Here is a 20261-nt window from a genome sequence, read left to right as displayed (position 1 = left end):
GTTCATTTTGTTTATAATTTTGACCATTTTACTCCAGCGTGAAACTTAATGCACTCCATCTTTACTTATATTAGTCTTAAAAATAAAAATGCTCATTTGTAGATTAAATACCAAAACAATTCATAGCTTAACTTGCTAATGTGGATATTAATAAATGATCACCGTTGAATTGACATGATGTGAAGGGTTAACCCACCGGGTGATAGAGGTCGTTGTGGTCCATGCAGCCACACTGATCTTGAGGGACACACTTGTCTCCTGAGAAGACAAATCCCTCATCACAGACACAGCCCTCCCCACAAGGCTGCTGGCAGGCACCTGGGAGGGTCACATTGCTGCACGTGGCTGGGCACGGTGGGGCACAGCTCTCATAGTGGCTGTCTGCTGGGCACTCGAGCGCTGTCAACACAAACGATAAACATACTCAGAGATCAATTACAATGGGGATACACAACTGCAAGCAGCTATACAAATGAACAAACCACACAGATGTACATTGTGCTTCCACAGAATAAAAACAAGGCCCAGTCTCATGCAATGTGATGTGTTACGGATTAAAGCTCAGACAGATGTGCACTCACGGCAGAAGGTGTCGTTCCTCCACATGATGATGACCCCATGCTGGGCACACTGGTCAGCGTAGGTCTGCATGGAGGCACAGAGGAACTGCTCGTTCCCATCCATCCAGCACTGGTCAAGAACGCAGGTGATGAAGAATTGCTCTGGATTGACCACTGCATGGCACTCTTGGAATGCTCCTGTTCACAAGCGACGTGAATATAATTTACAACACAGCGATATTTGTAACTACGTATGTACGTATGTTGACCTTCTGTCGCACCGTATGTCGTCAACCGTGCTAATCGGAGGTGCGGGGGAAGGACAACAAACTAAACAATAAAACTGTTCTAAAGTAATGAGTTTTAAATTTTGATATAAAAGTACAGAGCTCCAGTGGCTTCCTAATATTGGAAGGAAGTGTGTTTCAGACGGCTGTAGAAGTGCATCTGAAAGCCCTTGATGCAGTGGCCATCTTTGTTCGATGGTTAGCCAAAAGCTGCTGTGAGGATGAGCGGAGTTTGCGTGACTGTTTATGCTCCTGGATGAGATCAGCAGAGTATTGTGGTTCATTTGTAGTAAGTACTTGTGTGCAGTGAGTGTGAACTTGCAATGTATTCGTTCAGCAACCGGAAGCCAATGCAGTTCAGCGAGAAATAGATGGGCATGGTCCGATTTTCCAGTACCAGTCACAACACTTGCCAAATAATGTTGAACATGCTGCAGCTTGCTAATGTTTTTGCTAGACATCCCGTAAAGTAAAACTATCAACATAAACTAGAACTATCAACGTATATTTCTGTATTATATCTGAATTGAAACAAAGTTGTTTAAAGGGAAATTATGCATTCAGCAGTCATACATAACTGGACTTACCATTGACATCATGTATCTTTCCACAAAATTCCTCCGATTCAAACTTAGCCTGTTCTTCTGCATCACAGGGACCTGGAGGCTCAAAGTCAACGTCGCAGCTGCAAATAAAACAAAAAACAAACTCTTATTACCGCATCAACATCATTCCATTCATCACCCTTGCATTGCCTTCAGAAAAACCGGTCACTTACTGTAACCATTTTTAAATCGGAGACAAGGGACCCAAATATAATGTATGTGAATATCGATCCTCCCCACTTAGGCAGAAAGATGGGTGTTTTCTAGAACCTATCACAGGTCTTCAAACTGCAATCCATGCAGCAATATCTGCACCACCTGTGCAGCACATTCTGCTGTGCCTGAGTCCACAGGAGAAATGGATCAAAGTCTGTGAGGCTATAGTGAAGCAAAGACGCAATTCATGATCCACCAGTCCATGAACAGAGCATTGCCATTCGGGAACAGAAGCTGAGATTGAATGGTCAGCTTTGTCCATGGGCAGAAAATACACAATGACGTGTATTTGACAGATACTTCGAATTCCATGTGTGCCGAGTGGATTGAGCAGCACAAATCTTGATTCATAAAATAATTTTAAAAAGTGTAAAAAGCGGGAAATGGTGTGCAGCAATTTAACACCAGTGAAACTTTCTAGAAAGCCAGAAAGCAAACAGAAAGTGCAGTTTTGGTGAACAATATTTTACACGAAGATGCAAAATGGGCGAGTGATCACTCACTCAGCTGAGCTGTTATCTGATATCCAACTGTTTCCCAGCTTGGTTTCGGAAGCAGCCAATGATCCATTTGGCATCAGTAAGTCATCCGCAATATCACCATTAAAGTTTCCTGTTCAAAAGACAACGACATTTACATGGTCCACCAAACGTGTGGCTTCACTCCCATAATACTGCTCCTCATAAAATAAGGAGCATACGTTTATACAGAGCAAACATTGTGAATTGTAAGATTAGGTGACATTACAAAATGACAAATAATACATCAAAAGATAACTTTACCAGCTACGGCAGACATGAGTGGTGAGTGATTTACGAACTGGTCCTGGGCCCCATTACAACATGCAGTGACCAGCATGGAGAATGGTCAAACAACCCGCATGACCGACGCAACTTAGAGAGGCCTTCATCTAGCAGTGGATTCAGAAGGGGCTGGACCATTTGTAAGTCATGGATTCTAGAAGCAAAAGATTACTAATAACTTATTCAATCCATCGTGAATGTCTTCATAATCGATTTCTCTTTACCATTGCCGTGAATTTGTTATCCTTGGCAACTCCTTATCTTCTGCCTTATCTTATCATTCGTAAGAGTGCCTCTGTGAATGTTGCGTTGCTTTTTAATGTTGTTTCGCACACAATCTGTTAAGCAGCTTTAACTAAAAACACTTTAACAAATCAATGGTCTGCCCAAAATATAGTAATGCTCCCACCTCAGGGATGGTGCATCAAAGTGAGCACTACAACTGCTTGGTGCAACTAAATCAAGCGCTGTCCTCCCTATGGATGACGTAGCTCTGTCTGAGCACCTGGACTGTCTTCATCACATCTCTTTGCTGCCTCTGCTACAGTACTGCTGCTATGTGTTGTGTTCTTCTACAGTACTTTTATGTTTCGTGCTCTTCTGAAATGGCCAAATCAGTGCACCTATCTTCTGAACTGTCTTACTCTCTTATTTCTCCACATAGGATTTGTGTGTTTTTGCAATCCATTTCACAAAGTGCTGTGTCTCATCCGTGATATCACAAGCTGATGAACTTCAGGACTCACTACCAATCTTTCAATTCTCAATTAATTTCTATTTGAAGGGGAATGTTTAATCTTGTAACCGATGCTAACGCAAGTCAGGTTTCAATAATGCTCATGAACATTTTGATCAGTCTCACCGCAGAGTCCACAGAGCTGCCCAGCGTAATCCATTGGTACAGACACCACCACTTGATAGTACCCATCGAAACGAACCGTGAGGCTGAAGTTGGTCATGAGCACGAGGTATGAGCCGCTCAGAGACACGTGCATCCCCGGTAACACCAGTGGGGGCGTCACCCGCTCCCCATCCAACTGTAGATCAAAGCACATGAGTGATTCAAGCGTTAAGGAAATAATTTCCCTTCATAATAATGCTTGTATATCCCAGTGGTCTCAATTTAAATTTAGATGCTATTATTGATCAGTTAAATGGGTTTATTACTGCTTACTGAGAAGTGAGCTTTACCCCAGTACCACATTGTTGAGCAGTTGTGTACAATTCATGCAGTAAATGGCAGAATCATATTAAGCCTCGTTCAATTAACACAAAGGCTCACATTCATTTAACAGTGAAGGTTGGACTCAAGTAAAGAGGGCACATCTATAAAGACACCTCTGCTGAGATGCTCAATTCACATTCGGGCCACCACCTAAATTTAAACAGGGTTCCCGAGCATCGGGAGATGATGGTCTCAGGATGTTTACAATTTGCCATTTCCAGCCTGTGAGAGCATATTTGGAGGAACTGCCATTGTGGGCGGTAGGGAATTACAAAGAGGAAAATGTTGCATTCATTTCCTAGAAGCCAAGCAACAATGAGTTATTAAGTGAGAATGCAGAAATAACAGATTAAGTAGTGGTGGAATATACACTCGGCCTGGGTTTGTGCCTCCCATTAGCCTCTGCATGTGTCAACACAACATGAATGTGTAATTGCACCGCCTGTAACACTAGCTCAAAATAATAGGCTAATAATGTAACATTTAGCTCACATATTACTGATCAATACTTTAAAACCTCAGCGCTTTTAGGTGTAATATTAACCAGTAGGATGTGATGTGTAGTCATGGTTATCCTGTGTCCGAATACGTCCACGTAAACATCTTGGAGCACAGATATGCTTGGGTTGAAGCGCTCGTTTTTCGTCTCCACGTTGAAGTGAGGCAGGGAGGAGGAGATGTTGCACAGCTTGGCTGTTGTGTAGATGCAAGCGCCCATGAAGTCGTAATAGAGCCCATCAAACGTCGTGTAATGTGGGTCTCCCTGCACCACACATCTTGCAGCTACTGAAAAAGATTTGAGCATTTTCCATTCACTTAACGGTGACCGTCCATGCAGCCATTTTAATCGTGTTATTACTTTGTTTTGAGATCGTGTTTGTATTTTAGCATCTAATAAAATAAATGCTTGTTATTTTTATATTCACAAAGAGGGAACCTACCCATTCAATTCATCAAGCCATAATGGGATGAAATATCCTTCTTTATCTAACCACGGGGTAGGCCAAGCTGTGCAACAGACTGTACTAGAGATGGAGTCATTTTTTTCTCCGTCAATATTTACAAATTCTCCCATCAATTTAAAACTACACTAAATGAAGTTAAAAACAGGCAAGATTTGTTTAAATCCCTCAAGTTCGTATTTGAACCATCAACATGCAATCCTTGAACAATGAGAATAAAGCTGTTAACTGCCAGGATCTGAAGAAGGAAACTCAGTTTTGCAGGATATATGCTGTGTTAAACACATTCACAATATAAGCAACCAATCCCCCTCTCATGCCATCATGAACATTTTATGTTTTGAATGTGTTTATCATCAAGGAAACGAAAATATATTACAGTAAAAGATCTTAAAATTTTTATTGGTAAGTAAATATCCTGCACAAGAGATATCGATGTGTAGTCCATGATTACTTATGCTTGGAGGAGCAGTTGTTGTTGGCGGTGAAACTGTTGTGGTATCTGTGGAAAAAATATACACAAATTATTATATTGATGTATCACAAATAGAAGCATAATTTTAAAATTAACACAAAATACGCATACAATATTATAATTTTAGTTGCAATACCACTATTATTTTATGGGCTGAAAAGGCATTGCAAATGAGCGGTCTTGATTATTTATTACAATGGTGTAGGCATTGTAGGGAAAATCTTACCATAGCTGTGACAGCCCAAGCTTCCATTCTGCACACTGCAGATCTCTGAGGCTCCACACTGCCAGGGCTCACAGACCACGCCTCCAGCATCGCCACAAGAGCAATGCAGACTGCAGTTCTGTGTTGCAAACCAGCTGTCCCCAAGCTGCGAAAACCAATGCATGATGAGAATCAAGAAATATACATAACAGGAAAAGCTTACTAAAACCTTATCTGATATATTTCAACAGCATTGCAACATACATACATTGCATTTGTTTATTTTGTTTATCATTTTCACCATTTTACTCCAGCGTGAAACTTAATGCACTCCATCTTTAATCATATATTAGTCTTAAAAATGAAAATGCTCATTTGTAGGTCAAATACCAAAACAATACATAGCTTAGCTTGCTAATGTGGATATTAATAAATGATCACCGTTGAATTGACATGATGTGAAGGGTTAACCCACCGGGTGATAGAGGTCGTTGTGGTCCATGCAGCCACACTGATCTTGAGGGACACACTTGTCTCCTGAGAAGACAAATCCCTCATCACAGACACAGCCCTCCCCACAGGGCTGCTGGCAGGCACCTGGGAGGGTCACATTGCTGCACGTGGCTGGGCACGGTGGGGCACAGCTCTCATAGTGGCTGTCTGCAGGGCATTCGAGCGCTGTCAACACAAACGATAAACATACTCAGAGATAAATTACAATGGGGATGCACAACTGCAAGCAGCTATACAAATGAACAAACCACACAGATGTACATTGTGCTTCCACAGAATAAAAACAAGGCCCAGTCTCATGCAATGTGATGTGTTACGGATTAAAGCTCAGACAGATGTGCACTCACGGCAGAAGGTGTCGTTCCTCCACATGATGATGACCCCATGCTGGGCACACTGGTCAGCGTAGGTCTGCATGGAGGCACAGAGGAACTGCTCGTTCCCATCCATCCAGCACTGGTCAAGAACGCAGGTGATGAAGAATTGCTCTGGATTGACCACTGCATGGCACTCTTGGAATGCTCCTGTTCACAAGCGACGTGAATATAATTTACAACACAGCGATATTTGTAACTACGTATGTACGTATGTTGACCTTCTGTCGCACCGTATGTCGTCAACCATGCTAATCGGAGGTGCGGGGGAAGGACAACAAACTAAACAATAAAACTGTTCTAAAGTAATGAGTTTTAAATTTTGATATAAAAGTACAGAGCTCCAGTGGCTTCCTAATATTGGAAGTAAGTGTGTTCCAGACGGCTGTAGAAGTGCATCTAAAAGCCCTTGATGCAGTGGCCATCTTTGTTCGATGGTTAGCCAAAAGCTGCTGTGAGGATGAGCGGAGTTTGCGTGACTGTTTATGCTCCTGGATGAGATCAGCAGAGTATTGTGGTTCATTTGTAGCAAGTACTTGTGTGCAGTGAGTGTGAACTTGTAATGTATTCGTTCAGCAACCGGAAGCCAATGCAGTTCAGCGAGAAATAGATGGGCATGGTCGGATTTACCAGTACCCGTCACGACACTTGCCAAATAATGTTGAACATGCTGCAGCTTGCTAATATTTTGCTAGACATCTCGTAGAGAAAAACTATCAACTTAAACTAGAACTATCAACATATATTTCTGGATTTTATCTGAATTGAATCAAAGTTGTTTAAAGAGAAATTATGCATTCAGCAGTCATACATAACTGGACTTACCATTGACATCATGTATCTTTCCACAAAATTCTTCCGATTCAAACTTAGCCTGTTCTTCTGCATCACAGGGACCTGGAGGCTCAAAGTCAACGTCGCAGCTGCAAATAAAACAAAAAACAAACTCTTTTACTGCATCAACATCATTCCATTCATCACCCTTGCATTGCCTTCAGAAAAACCGGTCACTTACTGTAACCATTTTTAAATCGGAGACAAGGGACCCAAATATAATGTATGTGAATATCGATACTCCCCACTTAGGCAGAAAGATGGGTGTTTTCTAGAACCTATCACAGGTCTTCAAACTGCAATCCATGCAGCAATATCTGCACCACCTGTGCAGCACATTCTGCTGTGCCTGAGTCCACAGGAGAAATGGATCAAAGTCTGTGAGGCTATAGTGAAGCGAAGACGCAATTCATGATCCACCAGTCCATGAACAGAGCATTTCCATTCGGGAACAGAAGCTGAGATTGAATGGTCAGCTTTGTCCATGGGCAGAAAATACACAATGACGTGTATTTGACAGAAAATACACAATGACGTGTATTTGACAGATTCTTCGAATTCCATGTGTGCCGAGTGGATTGAGCGGCACAAATCTTGACTCATAAAATAATTTAAAAAGTGTAAAAAGCGGGAAATGGTGTGCAGCAATTTAACACCAGTGAAACTTTCTAGAAAGCCAGAAAGCAAACAGAAAGTGCAGTTTTTGTGAACAATATTTTACACGAAGATGCAAAATGGGCGAGTGATCACTCACTCAGCTGAGCTGTTATCTGATATCCAACTGTTTCCCAGCTTGGTTTCGGAAGCAGCCAATGATCCATTTGGCATCAGTAAGTCATCCTCAATATCACCATTACAGTTTCCTGTTCAAAAGACAACGACATTCACATGGTCCACCAAAGGTGTGGCTTCACTCCCATAATACTGCTCCTTATAAAATAAGGAGCATACGTTTATACAGAGCAAACATTGGGAAATGTAAGATTACGTGACATTACAAAATGAAAAATAATACATCAAAAGATAACTTTACCAGCTACGGCAGACATGAGTGGTGAGTGACTTACGAACTGGTCCTGGGCCCCATTGCAACATGCAGTGACCAGCATGGAGAATGGTCAAACAACCCCCATGACTGACGCAACTTAGAGAGGCCTTCATCTAGCAGTGGATTCAGAAGGGGCTGGACCATTTTTAAGTCATGGATTCTAGAAGCAAAAGATTAATAATAACTTATTCAAATCCATCGTGAATGTCTTCATAATCGATTTCTCTTTACCATTGACGTGAATTTGTTATCCTTGGCAACTCCTTATCTTCTGCACTATCTTATCATTCGTAAGAGTGCCTCTGTGAATGTTGAGTTGCTTTTTTATGCTGTTTCGCGCACAATCTGTTAAACAGCTTTAACTCAAAACACTTTAACAAATCAATGGTCTGCCCAAAATATAGTAATGCTCCCACCTCAGGGATGGTGTATCAAAGTGAGCACTACAACTGCTTGGTGCAACTAAATCAAGCGCTGTCCTCCCTATGGATGATGTAGCTCTGTCTGAGCACCTGGACTGTATTCATCACATCTCTTTGCTGCCTCTGCTACAGTACTGCTGCTATGTGTTGTGTTCTTCTACAGTACTTTTATGTTTCGTGCTCTTCTGAAATGCCCAAGTCAGTGCACCTATCTTCTGAACTCTCTTATTTCTCCACATAGGATTTGTGTGTTTTTGCCAATCCATTTCACAAAGTGCTTTGTCTCATCCGTCATATAACAAGCTGATGAACTCTATGACTCAATACCAACCTTTCCATTCTCAATTAATTTCAATTTGAAGGGAAATGTTTAAGCTTGTAACCGATGTGAACGCAAGTCAGGTTTCAATAATGCTCATGAACATTCTGATCATAGTCTCACCGCAGAGTCCACAGAGCTGCCCAGCGTACTCCATTGGTACAGACACCTCCACTTGAGAATTCCCACCGAGTCGAACCGTGAGGCTGAAGTTGGTCATGAGCACGAGGTATGAGCCGCTCAGAGACACGTGCATCCCCGGTAATACCAGTGGGGGCGTCACCCGCTCCCCATCCAACTGTAGATCATAGCACATGAGTGATTCAAGCATTAATGAAATAATTTCCCTTCATAATAATGCTTGTACATCCCAGTGATCTCAATTTAAATGTAGATTTTATTATTGATCGGTTAAATGGCTTTAATTACTGCTAATTGAGAAGTGAGTTTTATCCCAGTACCACATCGTTGAGCAGTTGTGCACAATTCATGCAGTAAGTGGCAGAATCATATGAAGCCTCCTTCAATTGACACAAAGGCTCACATTCATTTAATGGTGAAGGTTGGACTCAAGTAAAGAGGGCACATCTATAAAGACACCTCTGCTGAGATGCTCAATTCACATTCGGGCCACCACCTTAATATAAACCGGGTTCCCGAGCATCGGGAGATGATGGTCTCAGGATGTTTAAAATTTGCCATTTCCAGCCTGTGGGAGCATATTTGGAGGAACTGCCATTGTGGGCGGTAGGGAATTACAAAGAGGAAAATGTTGCATTCATTTCTTAAAAGCCAAGCAACAATGAGTTATTAAGTGAGAATGCAGAAATAATAGATTAAGTGGTGGTTGAATATACACTCGGCCTGGGTTGGTGCCTCCCATTAGCCTCTGCATGCGTCAACACAACATGAATGTGTAATTCCACCGCCTGTAACACTAGCTCAAACTAATAGGCTAATAATGTAACATTTAGCTCACATATTACTGATCAATACTTTAAAACCTCAGCGCATTTAGGTGTAATATTAACCAGTAGGATGTGATGTGTAGTCATGGTTATCCTGTGTCCGAATACGTCCACATAAACATCTTGGAGCACAGATATGCTTGGGCTGGCGCGCTGGTTTTTCGTCTCCACGTTGAAGTGGGGCAGGGAGGAGGAGATGTTGCACAGCTTGGCTGTTGTGTAGATGCACGCGCCCATGAAGTCGTAATAGAGCCCATCAAACGTCGTGTAATGTGGGTCTCCCTGCACCACACATCTTGCAGCTACTGAAAAAGATTTGAGAATTTTCCATTCACTTAACGGTGACCGTCCATGCAGCCATTTTAATCGTGTTATTACTTTGTTTTGAGATCGTGTTTGTATTTTAGCATCTAATAAAATAAATGCTTGTTATATTTATATTCACAAAGAGGGAACCTACCCATCCAACTCATCAAGCCATATTGGGATGAAATATCCTTCTTTATCTAACCACGGGGTAGGCCAAGCTACTGTGCAACAGGGGTACTAGAGATGGAGTAATTTTTTTCTCCGTCAATATTTACAAATTCTCCCATCAAATTAGGACTACACTAAATGAAGTTAAAAACAGGCAAGATTTGTTTCAATCAATTTGGTTCGTATTTGAACCATCAACATGCAATCCTTGAACAATGATAATAAAGCAGTTAACTGCCAGGATTTGAACAAGGAAACTCAGTTTTGCAGGATATATCCTGTGTTAAATACATTCACAATATAAGTAACCAATTCCCTTCTCAACCCACGATGAACATTTTATGTTTTGAATGTGTTTATCATCAAGGAAACGAAAATATATTACAGTACAAGTTCTTAAAAAATGAATTTGTAAGTAAATATCCTGGGCAAGAGATATCGAAGTGTAGTCCATGATTACTTATGCTTGGAGGAGCAGTTGTTGCTGGCGGTGAAACTGTTGTGGTATCTGTGGTAAAAATAAACGCAATTAAACATATTGATGTATCACAAATAGAAGCATCATTTTAAGATTAACACAAAATACGCATACAATATTAGAATTTTAGTTGCAATACCACTATAATTTTATGTCTTCTTGGTTCTTTCGGTAAAGTCACATGGTAGGGAAATAATAAAATAATAAAAATAAAACATAATAAAATACAATTCTCACGACGTTTCATTTTATGGGCTGAAAAGTCATTGCAAATGAGCGGTCTTGATTATTTATTACATTGGGGGTAGGCATTGTAGGGAAAATCTTACCATAGCTGTGACAGCCCAAGCTTCCATTCTGCACACTGCAGATCTCGGAGGCTCCACACTGCCAGGGCTCACAGACCACGCCTCCAGCATCGCCACAAGAGCAATGCAGACTGCAGTTCTGTGTTGCAAACCAGCTGTCCCCAAGCTGCGAAAACCAATGCATGAGAATCAAGAAATATACATAAAAGGACAAGCTTACTAAAACCTTATCTGATATATTTCAACAGCATTGCAACATACATACATTGCATTTGTTCATTTTTATTATAATTTTCACCATTTTACTCCAGCGTGAAACTTAATGCACTCCATCTTTAATCATATATTAGTCTTAAAAAGGAAGATGTTCACTGGTACGTCATATACCAAAACAATACAGGGCTTGGCTTGCCTCTGTGGATATTAATAAATGATCACCGTTGAATAGACATGATGTGAAGGGTTAACCCACCGGGTGATAAAATTCGTTGTGGTCCATGCAGCCACACTGATCTTGAGGGACACACTTGTCTCCTGAGAGGACAAAACCCTCGTCACAGACACAGCCCTCCCCACAGGGCTGCTGGCAGGCACCTGGGAGGGTCACATTGCTGCACGTGGCTGGGCACGGTGGGGCACAGCTCTCATAGTGGCTGTCTGCTGGGCACTCGAGCGCTGTCAACACAACACAAACGATAAACATACTCAGAGATCAATTACAATGGGGATGCACAACTGCAAGCAGCTATACAAATGAACAAACCACACAGATGTACATTGTGCTTCCATAGCATAGAAACAAGGCCCTGTCTCATGCAATGTGATGTGTTACGAATTAAAGCTCAGAGGGGTTTGCACTCACGACAGAAGGTGGTATTCCTCCACATGATGACGATGCCATTTTCCGCGCACTCATCAGCATAGGCCTGAAGGGAGCCACAGAGGGTCCCCTTGTCCCCATGTGTCCAGCACTGGTCAAGCACGCAGCTGGTGAACAGCTCCTCTGGATTGACCACTGCATGGCACTCTGTGAACAATCCTGTTCACAAGGGACACACATTTTGCTTGACTCAATTGTCCTATTCATTGATTATGAAGCACACTTTCAATAACTATTGCTGCAATAAAAATAACTTATGACACTGACCATTCACATCTGTGATGATTCCACAGAATGCCTCTGTTTCAAACTCTGCTTGCTCATCTTCATCACAGGGAGGTGGAGGTGGAGCGTCACAGCTACAAATAGACAAAGGTACAAGTCCATAACCACAAACCAGAGGCAAGACTCAAGGTGATGGTAAACAATAGAGAGGTGGCCACTCACTAGGCGGAGCTGTTGTCTGTTTTCCAGCTGTTTCCCAGCTCAGTTGGTGAAGAAGCTTGCGTCCCATCGGGCATCAGATATTCATCAGCACGGTCACCATTAAAGTTTCCTGTTAAAACACAGATGAAACTGTTCACATGCATTGCCTCAAAACTGGATTCAAGTCAACAATACAGGAATGAATGTGAAATTAACTTATAACAACTAAAACCACTTCCAGAACCATGTGTGATGTATGCATGTACGCTAAACTTATTTTATACCGTACATAGCCACCCGCGCTAATCGGAGGTGCGGTCAACTATGCATATGCCAAGCCAGGCCCTGATTTGATCAAAAATTGCTAACTAAATACATATACATTTTAGTTCAATATATCAGTAATTTTCAACAATGCCATTTTTCGATAAACTTTAAATGTTAAAAGGTGACATTCAATGTGTGCTGCCTAGTATTCCCGGTAGGTGGCGCCATCGCGATTCAATGGAGGGGAGAGTGGGGAGCGCACCTCCATCAGCACAGGTTGGAAAGCGATGTTGGCTTTCCCAGCTGAGGTGATTCACCTCCCTGAGATTAGGGTTTGTGCACAGATTGGTGCCTCGTAATTAGTGGCGTGTGGTGCATGTCCACGGGGGTGAACTATCGTAGTCCGTTAGCAAGGACATCCATACATTACACATTGCCGCATGTGAAGGGGTGTAATTGGGAATTTCTAAATTGAATTGAAATGTTTCTATATATATATCTTCCAATGTATGCAACCTTTTTATTCTTAGAGTACTTAACCCCAAAGCACATTCCTCAGCATGGGCGGGAGAGTCAATATGAAAATGTGTGATGTAACGAGAAGCAATGTCTTCAGTAAAGTGAGTGTATGTTACGCTCAGATTGCAAATTAAGTGAACAATTTCATAACGTGAATGGTGTAATAATTTAATTATAAAAAAACCTAAATATTGGCATTTAACATAATTAATCCTGCATGGTGATTAGATGGCAATAACACAGCAGTGCTTTCTAAACAGAGAATGTAAATAGAGCAATTCAAGCCTTGTCTCAGTGCTGCTATGGAACTCTCACAAACATGGTCTCACCACAGATGCCACAAAGCTCCCCTGCATACTCTCTTGGCACAGTCACTTCTGCCCGATTGTCTCCATTGAATCGAACAATCAGATTAAAGTCAGTCATGAGCACGAGGTATGAGCCACTCAGAGAGACATGTAGCCCTGGCAACACCAGTGGGGGCGTCACCAGCTCCTCATTCAGCTGTAGATCAGCGCACAGGAGACACAGGCATCGCAAGTCATTCCACGTTGGCTCTACTCTTGGTTACCTCACGATCAATGGATAAAGTTGCAAAGAAAATTAGTAGGTACCACATAATTGACTAATTTATCTACAAAATACATTTGAACCTCTCATCTACATTGCACTGGTGGAAAGTTGGACTTGATATGTACATTGTCTGGATATGTATGGTTTAATCTTGTTTTAATTGTAAGCTTTTTTAATTATATTTTATGTTGCTTATCAATGACCGTGTTTCCAACCAACTTAAGGATTCCAAAATGTAGAGTATGATGGTGATATTATCTAATCGAACAATAGGAGAGTCCACTCTGAATGTGAATCAGTGCTCACTGAACTCTTCTAAGGAGATAGAAATAAAACCAGCATACGTTTGAAGTCGGATGTAAAATTATATGCTTGTGAGGATTCTAGACAATGATAACTTAAAACATTGATGCATTCATATGAACACCATATTAGAAAAACTCATGCAAATCAGCACTGTTATGGAAACATATTTCCTCCTGCAATATACATCATTTTGGATACAATTGAAGGACTTAGACCAATGCAATCCTCAACAAAATTTGACAGACATATAGCCACTTTCAAGTCTTCAATTATACAAAGTTGAATTCTCACCAGAAGGGTACGACCCAAGGACAAGGTGATGTTTTGCCCATAGACTTCTGTGTGAACTTCTCTGACAAAAGAGATGGAGCCCTGGTTGCGATACTCGTTGGTTGTCTCCACATTGAAGTAGGGCAGATGAGACGAGCTGTTGCACAGCTTAGCTGTTGTGTAGGTGCACGTTCCCATGAATGCCAATGAGAGCCCATCAAACGTGACGTAGTGTGGATCTCCATGCACGATGCAGTTTCCAGGCACTGAAAGAGATTTTTAAACATTCACTTTAATGTCACTCTGTCATAGCCCACTTAATTATGATTTATTTCAATAAACTACAGTCAACGTTTAAGATTAAATTGCCACTATGATATATTTACTAAAAGTAGGTTCCCATAGTCCTTATGTGATTAAATTTAAGAGATACATGGCCTGTATCAACTGAATACTCTGTTTGGTTTACTCTTTGGTTCTTTCGGTAAAGTCACGTATAAAGATAAAATAATAAATTAAATACTAGCATACGACGTTTCGATTGCAACACAAGCAATCATCAACATGTATAAATGAAATAGAAACACAAATCTAGTATACTTAGAAATGTAATGTAATACAACAGAGAGTCGGATAACATAACAGTCAACACCCTACATGACTTTACCGAAAGAACCAAAGAGAAATTCCTGCAGTCACGAAAGCTACAAATTAAGTCTGTTTGGTTTACTTTAGTTTATATGAGCAGCTCAGATATATTACAGTGTATGAAGAATGCAACAGTTGCTCCTATTGCAAGTCAATAACTTGTCACAATTCAGGATCACAATTTGATGCAATAAATAATGATTTTGTTACTATTGTGGTGAATGTGGTTTCTTGAGTGGTTGCAACATGTGTGAATCAATTGCACCACAAGGTAGCCCAATGTCCTGTACAACAGGGATACTTCTGGTGATTGGTAAATTATCTTTATAAATTTTGACTTAAAACTATCGTGACTGCAGGAATTCATATTCTTGGTTCTTTTGGTAAAGTGACGTGACTTTACCGAAAGAACCAAAAATATCTTCATGAACTAGAGATGGAGCCATTATTTTTCTCCGTTAATATTACAAAATTCTCCCCTCAAATCAGAACTACACTAAATGAAGTTAAAACATGCAAGATTTGTTTCAATCTCTGAAATCCGTGTTTGAGAATAAATTAGTAAATTGCCGGCATTTGGACCAGGAAACTCAGTTTTGAAGGCTCCATGCTTTGTTGAACACATTCAGAGCAATATATATTAGAGCAAAAGTTCTGAAACATTTATATTGTAAGTAAATATCCTGGGCAAGAGATATCCATGTGTAGTCCTTGATTACTTATGCTTGGAGGAGCAGTTGTTGTTGGCGGTGAAATTGTTGTGGTATCTGTGGTAAGAAATATACACAAATAAATATATTGATGTATCACAAATGCAAGCATAATTTTATGATTAACACAAAATACGCATACATTATTATAATTTTAGTTGCAATATCACTAACATTTAATGGGCTGAAAAGTCTTTGCAAATGAGTGGTCTTGATCCTTTCTTATATTGGGGTAGGACATGTAGGGAAAATCTTACCATAGCTGTGACAGCCCAAGCTTCCATTCTGCACACTGCAGATCTCGGAGGCGCCACACTGCCAGGGCTCACAGACCACGCCTCCAGCATCGCCACAAGTGCAATGCAGACTGCAGTTCTGTGTTGCAAACCAGCTGTCCCCAAGCTGCGAAAACAAATGCACGATGATAATCATGAAATATACTGTACATATTAGAAAAAGTTTACTGAAACCTTATCTGATATATTTCAACAGCATTGCAACATACATACATTGCATTTGTTCATTTTGTTGATAATTTTCACCATTTTACTCCAGCGTGAAACTTAATTCACTCCATCTTTACTTATATATTAGTCTTAAAAATGAAAATGCTCATTTGTAGGTCAAATACCAAAACAATACATAGCTTAGCTTGCTAATGTGGATATTAATAAATGATCACCGTTGAATTGACATGATGTAAAGGGTTAACACACCGGGTGATAGAGGTCGTTGTGGTCCATGCAGCCACACTGATCTTGAGGGACACACTTGTCTCCTGAGAAGACAAAACCCTCATCACAGACACAGCCCTCCCCACAGGGCTGCTGGCAGGCACCTGGGAGGGTCACATTGCTGCACGTGGCTGGGCACGGTGGGGCACAGCTCTCATAGTGGCTGTCTGCAGGGCATTCGAGCGCTGTCAACACAAACAATAAACATACTCAGAGATAAATTACAATGGGGATGCACAACTGCAAGCAGCTATATAAATGAACAAACCACACAGATGTACATTGTGCTTCCACAGAATAAAAACAAGGCCCAGTCTCATGCAATGTGATGTGTTACGGATTAAAGCTCAGACAGATGTGCACTCACGGCAGAAGGTGTCGTTCCTCCACATGATGATGACCCCATGCTGGGCACACTGGTCAGCGTAGGTCTGCATGGAGGCACAGAGGAACTGCTCGTTCCCATCCATCCAGCACTGGTCAAGAACGCAGGTGATGAAGAATTGCTCTGGATTGACCACTGCATGGCACTCTTGGAATGCTCCTGTTCACAAGCGACGTGAATATAATTTACAACACAGCGATATTTGTAACTACGTATGTACGTATGTTGACCTTCTGTCGCACCGTATGTCGTCAACCATGCTAATCGGAGGTGCGCGGGAAGGACAACAAACTAAACAATAAAACTGTTGTAAAGTAATGAGTTTTAAATTTTGATATAAAAGTACAGAGCTCCAGTGGCTTCCTAATATTGGAAGTAAGTGTGTTCCAGACGGCTGTAGAAGTGCATCTAAAAGCCCTTGATGCAGTGGCCATCTTTGTTCGATGGTTAGCCAAAAGCTGCTGTGAGGATGAGCAGAGTTTGCGTGACTGTTTATGCTCCTGGATGAGATCAGCAGAGTATTGTGGTTCATTTGTAGCAAGTACTTGTGTGCAGTGAGTGTGAACTTGTAATGTATTCGTTCAGCAAACGGAAGCCAATGCAGCTCAGCGAGAAATAGATGGGCATGGTCGGATTTCCCAGTAACCATCACGACACTTGCCAAATAATGTTGAACATGCTGCAGCTTGCTAATATTGTGCTAGACATCTCGTAGAGAAAAACTATCAACTTAAACTAGAACTATAAACGTATATTTCTGTATTATATCTGAATTGAATCAAAGTTGTTTAAAGAGAAATTATGCATTCAGCAATCATACATAACTGGACTTACCATTGACATCATGTATCTTTCCACAAAATTCCTCCGATTCAAACTTAGCCTGTTCTTCTGCATCACAGGGACCTGGAGGCTCAAAGTCAACGTCGCAGCTGCAAATAAAACAAAAAACAAACTCTTATTACTGCATCAACATCATTCCATTCATCACCCTTGCATTGCCTTCAGAAAAACCGGTCACTTACTGTAACCATTTTTAAATCGGAGACAAGGGACCCAAATATAATGTATGTGAATATCGATCCTCCCCACTTAGGCAGAAAGATGGGTGTTTTCTAGAACCTATCACAGGTCCACAAACTGCAATATACGCAGCAGTATTTGCACCACCTGTGCAGCACATTCTGCTGTGCCTGAGTCCACAGGAGAAATGGATCAAAGTCTGTGAGGCTATAATGAAGCTAAGACGCAATTCATGATCCACCAGTCCATGAACAGTCATGGCGTTCGGAAACAGAAGCTGAGACTGAATGGTCAGCTTTGTCCATGGGCAGAAAATACACAATGACGTGTATTTGGCAGATTCTTCGAATTCCATGTGTGCCGAGTGGATTGAGCGGCACAAATCTTGACTCATAAAATAACTTTAAAAGTGTAAAAATCGGGAAATGGTGTGCAGCAATTTAACACCAGGGAAACTTTCTAAAAAGCCAAAAAGCAAACAGAAAGTACAGTTTTTGTGAACAATATTTTACACGAAGATGCAAAATGGGCGAGTGATCACTCACTCAGCTGAGCTGTTATCTGATATCCAACTGTTTCCCAGCTTGGTTTCGGAAGCAGCCAATGATCCATTTGGCATCAGTAAGTCATCCTCAATATCACCATTACAGTTTCCTGTTCAAAAGACAACGACATTTACATGGTCCACCAAACGTGTGGCTTCACTCCCATAATACTGCTCCTCATAAAATAAGGAGCATACGTTTATACAGAGCAAACATTGTGAATTGTAAGATTACGTGACATTACAAAATGAAAAATAATACATCAAAAGATAACTTTACCAGCTACGGCAAACATGAGTGGTGAGTGATTTACGAACTGGTCCTGGGCCCCATTGCAACATGCAGTGACCAGCATGGAGTATGGTCAAACAACCCCCATGACCGACGCAACTTAGAGAGGCCTTCATCTAGCAGTGGATTCAGAAGGGGCTGGACCATTTTTAAGTCATGGATTCTAGAAGCAAAAGATTAATAATAACTTATTCAAATCCATCGTGAATGTCTTCATAATCGATTTCTCTTTACCATTGCCGTGAATTTGTTATCCTTGGCAACTCCTTATCTTCTGCCCTATCTTATCATTCGTAAGAGTGCCTCTGTGAATGTTGAGTTGCTTTTTTATGCTGTTCCGCACACAATCTGTTCAGCAGCTTTAACTCAAAACACTTTAACAAATCAATGGTTTGCCCAAAATATAGTAATGCTCCCACCTCAGGGATGGTGCATCAAAGTGAGCACTACAACTGCTTGGTGCAACCAAATCATGCGCTGTCCTCCCTATGGATGATGTAGCTCTGTCTGAGCACCTGGACTGTCTTCATCACATCTCTTTGCTGCCTCTGCTACAGTACTGCTGCTATGTGTTGTGTTCTTCTAGAGTACTTTTATGTTTCGTGCTCTTCTCAAATGTCCAAGTCAGTGCACCTATCTTCTGAAATCTCTTATTGCTCCACATAGGATTTGTGTGTTTTTGACAATCCATTTCACAAAGTGCTGTGTCTCATCCGTCATATCACAAGCTGATGAACTCTATGACTCACTACCAACCTTTCCATTCTCAATTAATTTAAATTTGAAGGGGAATGTTTAAGCTTGTAACCGATGCGAACGCAAGTCAGGTTTCAATAATGCTCATGAACATTCTGATCATAGTCTCACCGCAGAGTCCACAGAGCTGCCCAGCGTACTCCATTGGTACAGACACCTCCACTTGAGAATTCCCACCGAGCCGAACCGTGAGGCTGAAGTTGGTCATGAGCACGAGGTATGAGCCGCTCAGAGACACGTGCATCCCCGGTAACACCAGTGGGGGCGTCACCCGCTCCCCATCCAACTGTAGATCATAGCACATGAGTGATTCAAGCATTAATGAAATAATTTCCCTTCATAATAATGCTTGTATATCCCAGTGATCTCAATTTAAATGTAGATTTTATTATTGATTGGTTAAATGGCTTTAATTACTGGTTATTGAGAAGTGAGTTTTACCCCAGTACCACATCGTTGAGCAGTTGTGCACAATTCATGCAGTAAGTGGCAGAATCATATGAAGCCTCCTTCAATTGACACAAAGGCTCACATTCATTTAACGGTGAAGGTTGGACTCAAGTAAAGAGGGCACATCTATGAAGACACCTCTGCTGAGATGCTCAATTCACATTCGGGCCGCCACCTTAATATAAACCGGGTTCCCGAGCATCGGGAGATGATGGTCTCAGGATGTTTACAATTTGCCATTTCCAGCCTGTGGGAGCATATTTGGAGGAACTGCCATTGTGGGCAGTAGGGAATTACAAAGAGGAAAATGTTGCATTCATTTCCTAGAAGCCAAGCACCAATGAGTTATTAAGTGAGAATGCAGAAATAACAGATTAAGTGGTGGTGGAATATACACTC

At 41.3% G+C, this 20261-nt stretch overlaps 1 protein-coding gene across 9 annotated transcripts in view; it reads right to left on the bottom strand.

Moving 5' to 3' along the window:
* Positions 1–20261, bottom strand: part of LOC144719638 (IgGFc-binding protein-like) — a 112930-nt gene that overhangs the window by 40491 nt on the left and 52178 nt on the right. For 5 of the 9 annotated variants that reach the window (XM_078595766.1, XM_078595769.1, XM_078595767.1 and 2 more), the window contains 29 exons: positions 19524–19698; positions 18366–18474; positions 17632–17729; positions 16780–16956; positions 16395–16597; positions 15936–16080; positions 15688–15735; positions 14342–14586; positions 13501–13675; positions 12407–12515; positions 12227–12318; positions 11942–12118; positions 11552–11754; positions 11101–11245; positions 10754–10801; positions 9880–10121; positions 8972–9146; positions 7814–7922; positions 7051–7148; positions 6199–6375; positions 5814–6016; positions 5360–5504; positions 5113–5160; positions 4241–4482; positions 3334–3508; positions 2172–2280; positions 1435–1532; positions 582–758; positions 197–399 (listed from right to left, as the gene is read on the bottom strand). In XM_078595766.1, coding sequence (XP_078451892.1) covers positions 197–399; positions 582–758; positions 1435–1532; positions 2172–2280; positions 3334–3508; positions 4241–4482; positions 5113–5160; positions 5360–5504; positions 5814–6016; positions 6199–6375; positions 7051–7148; positions 7814–7922; positions 8972–9146; positions 9880–10121; positions 10754–10801; positions 11101–11245; positions 11552–11754; positions 11942–12118; positions 12227–12318; positions 12407–12515; positions 13501–13675; positions 14342–14586; positions 15688–15735; positions 15936–16080; positions 16395–16597; positions 16780–16956; positions 17632–17729; positions 18366–18474; positions 19524–19698 — 4350 coding nt within the window. The remainder of the gene's footprint in view (positions 1–196; positions 400–581; positions 759–1434; positions 1533–2171; positions 2281–3333; positions 3509–4240; positions 4483–5112; positions 5161–5359; positions 5505–5813; positions 6017–6198; positions 6376–7050; positions 7149–7813; positions 7923–8971; positions 9147–9879; positions 10122–10753; positions 10802–11100; positions 11246–11551; positions 11755–11941; positions 12119–12226; positions 12319–12406; positions 12516–13500; positions 13676–14341; positions 14587–15687; positions 15736–15935; positions 16081–16394; positions 16598–16779; positions 16957–17631; positions 17730–18365; positions 18475–19523; positions 19699–20261) is intronic. The other 4 variants (XM_078595768.1, XM_078595770.1, XM_078595773.1 and 1 more) reach the window with 4 other exon arrangements.

The sequence above is a fragment of the Lampetra planeri genome, chromosome 6 (assembly GCF_965212315.1).
Source record: "Lampetra planeri chromosome 6, kcLamPlan1.2.h2, whole genome shotgun sequence".
Taxonomy (NCBI): Eukaryota; Metazoa; Chordata; class Hyperoartia; order Petromyzontiformes; family Petromyzontidae; genus Lampetra; species Lampetra planeri.
This window is presented reverse-complemented; position numbering and strand designations above follow the sequence as displayed.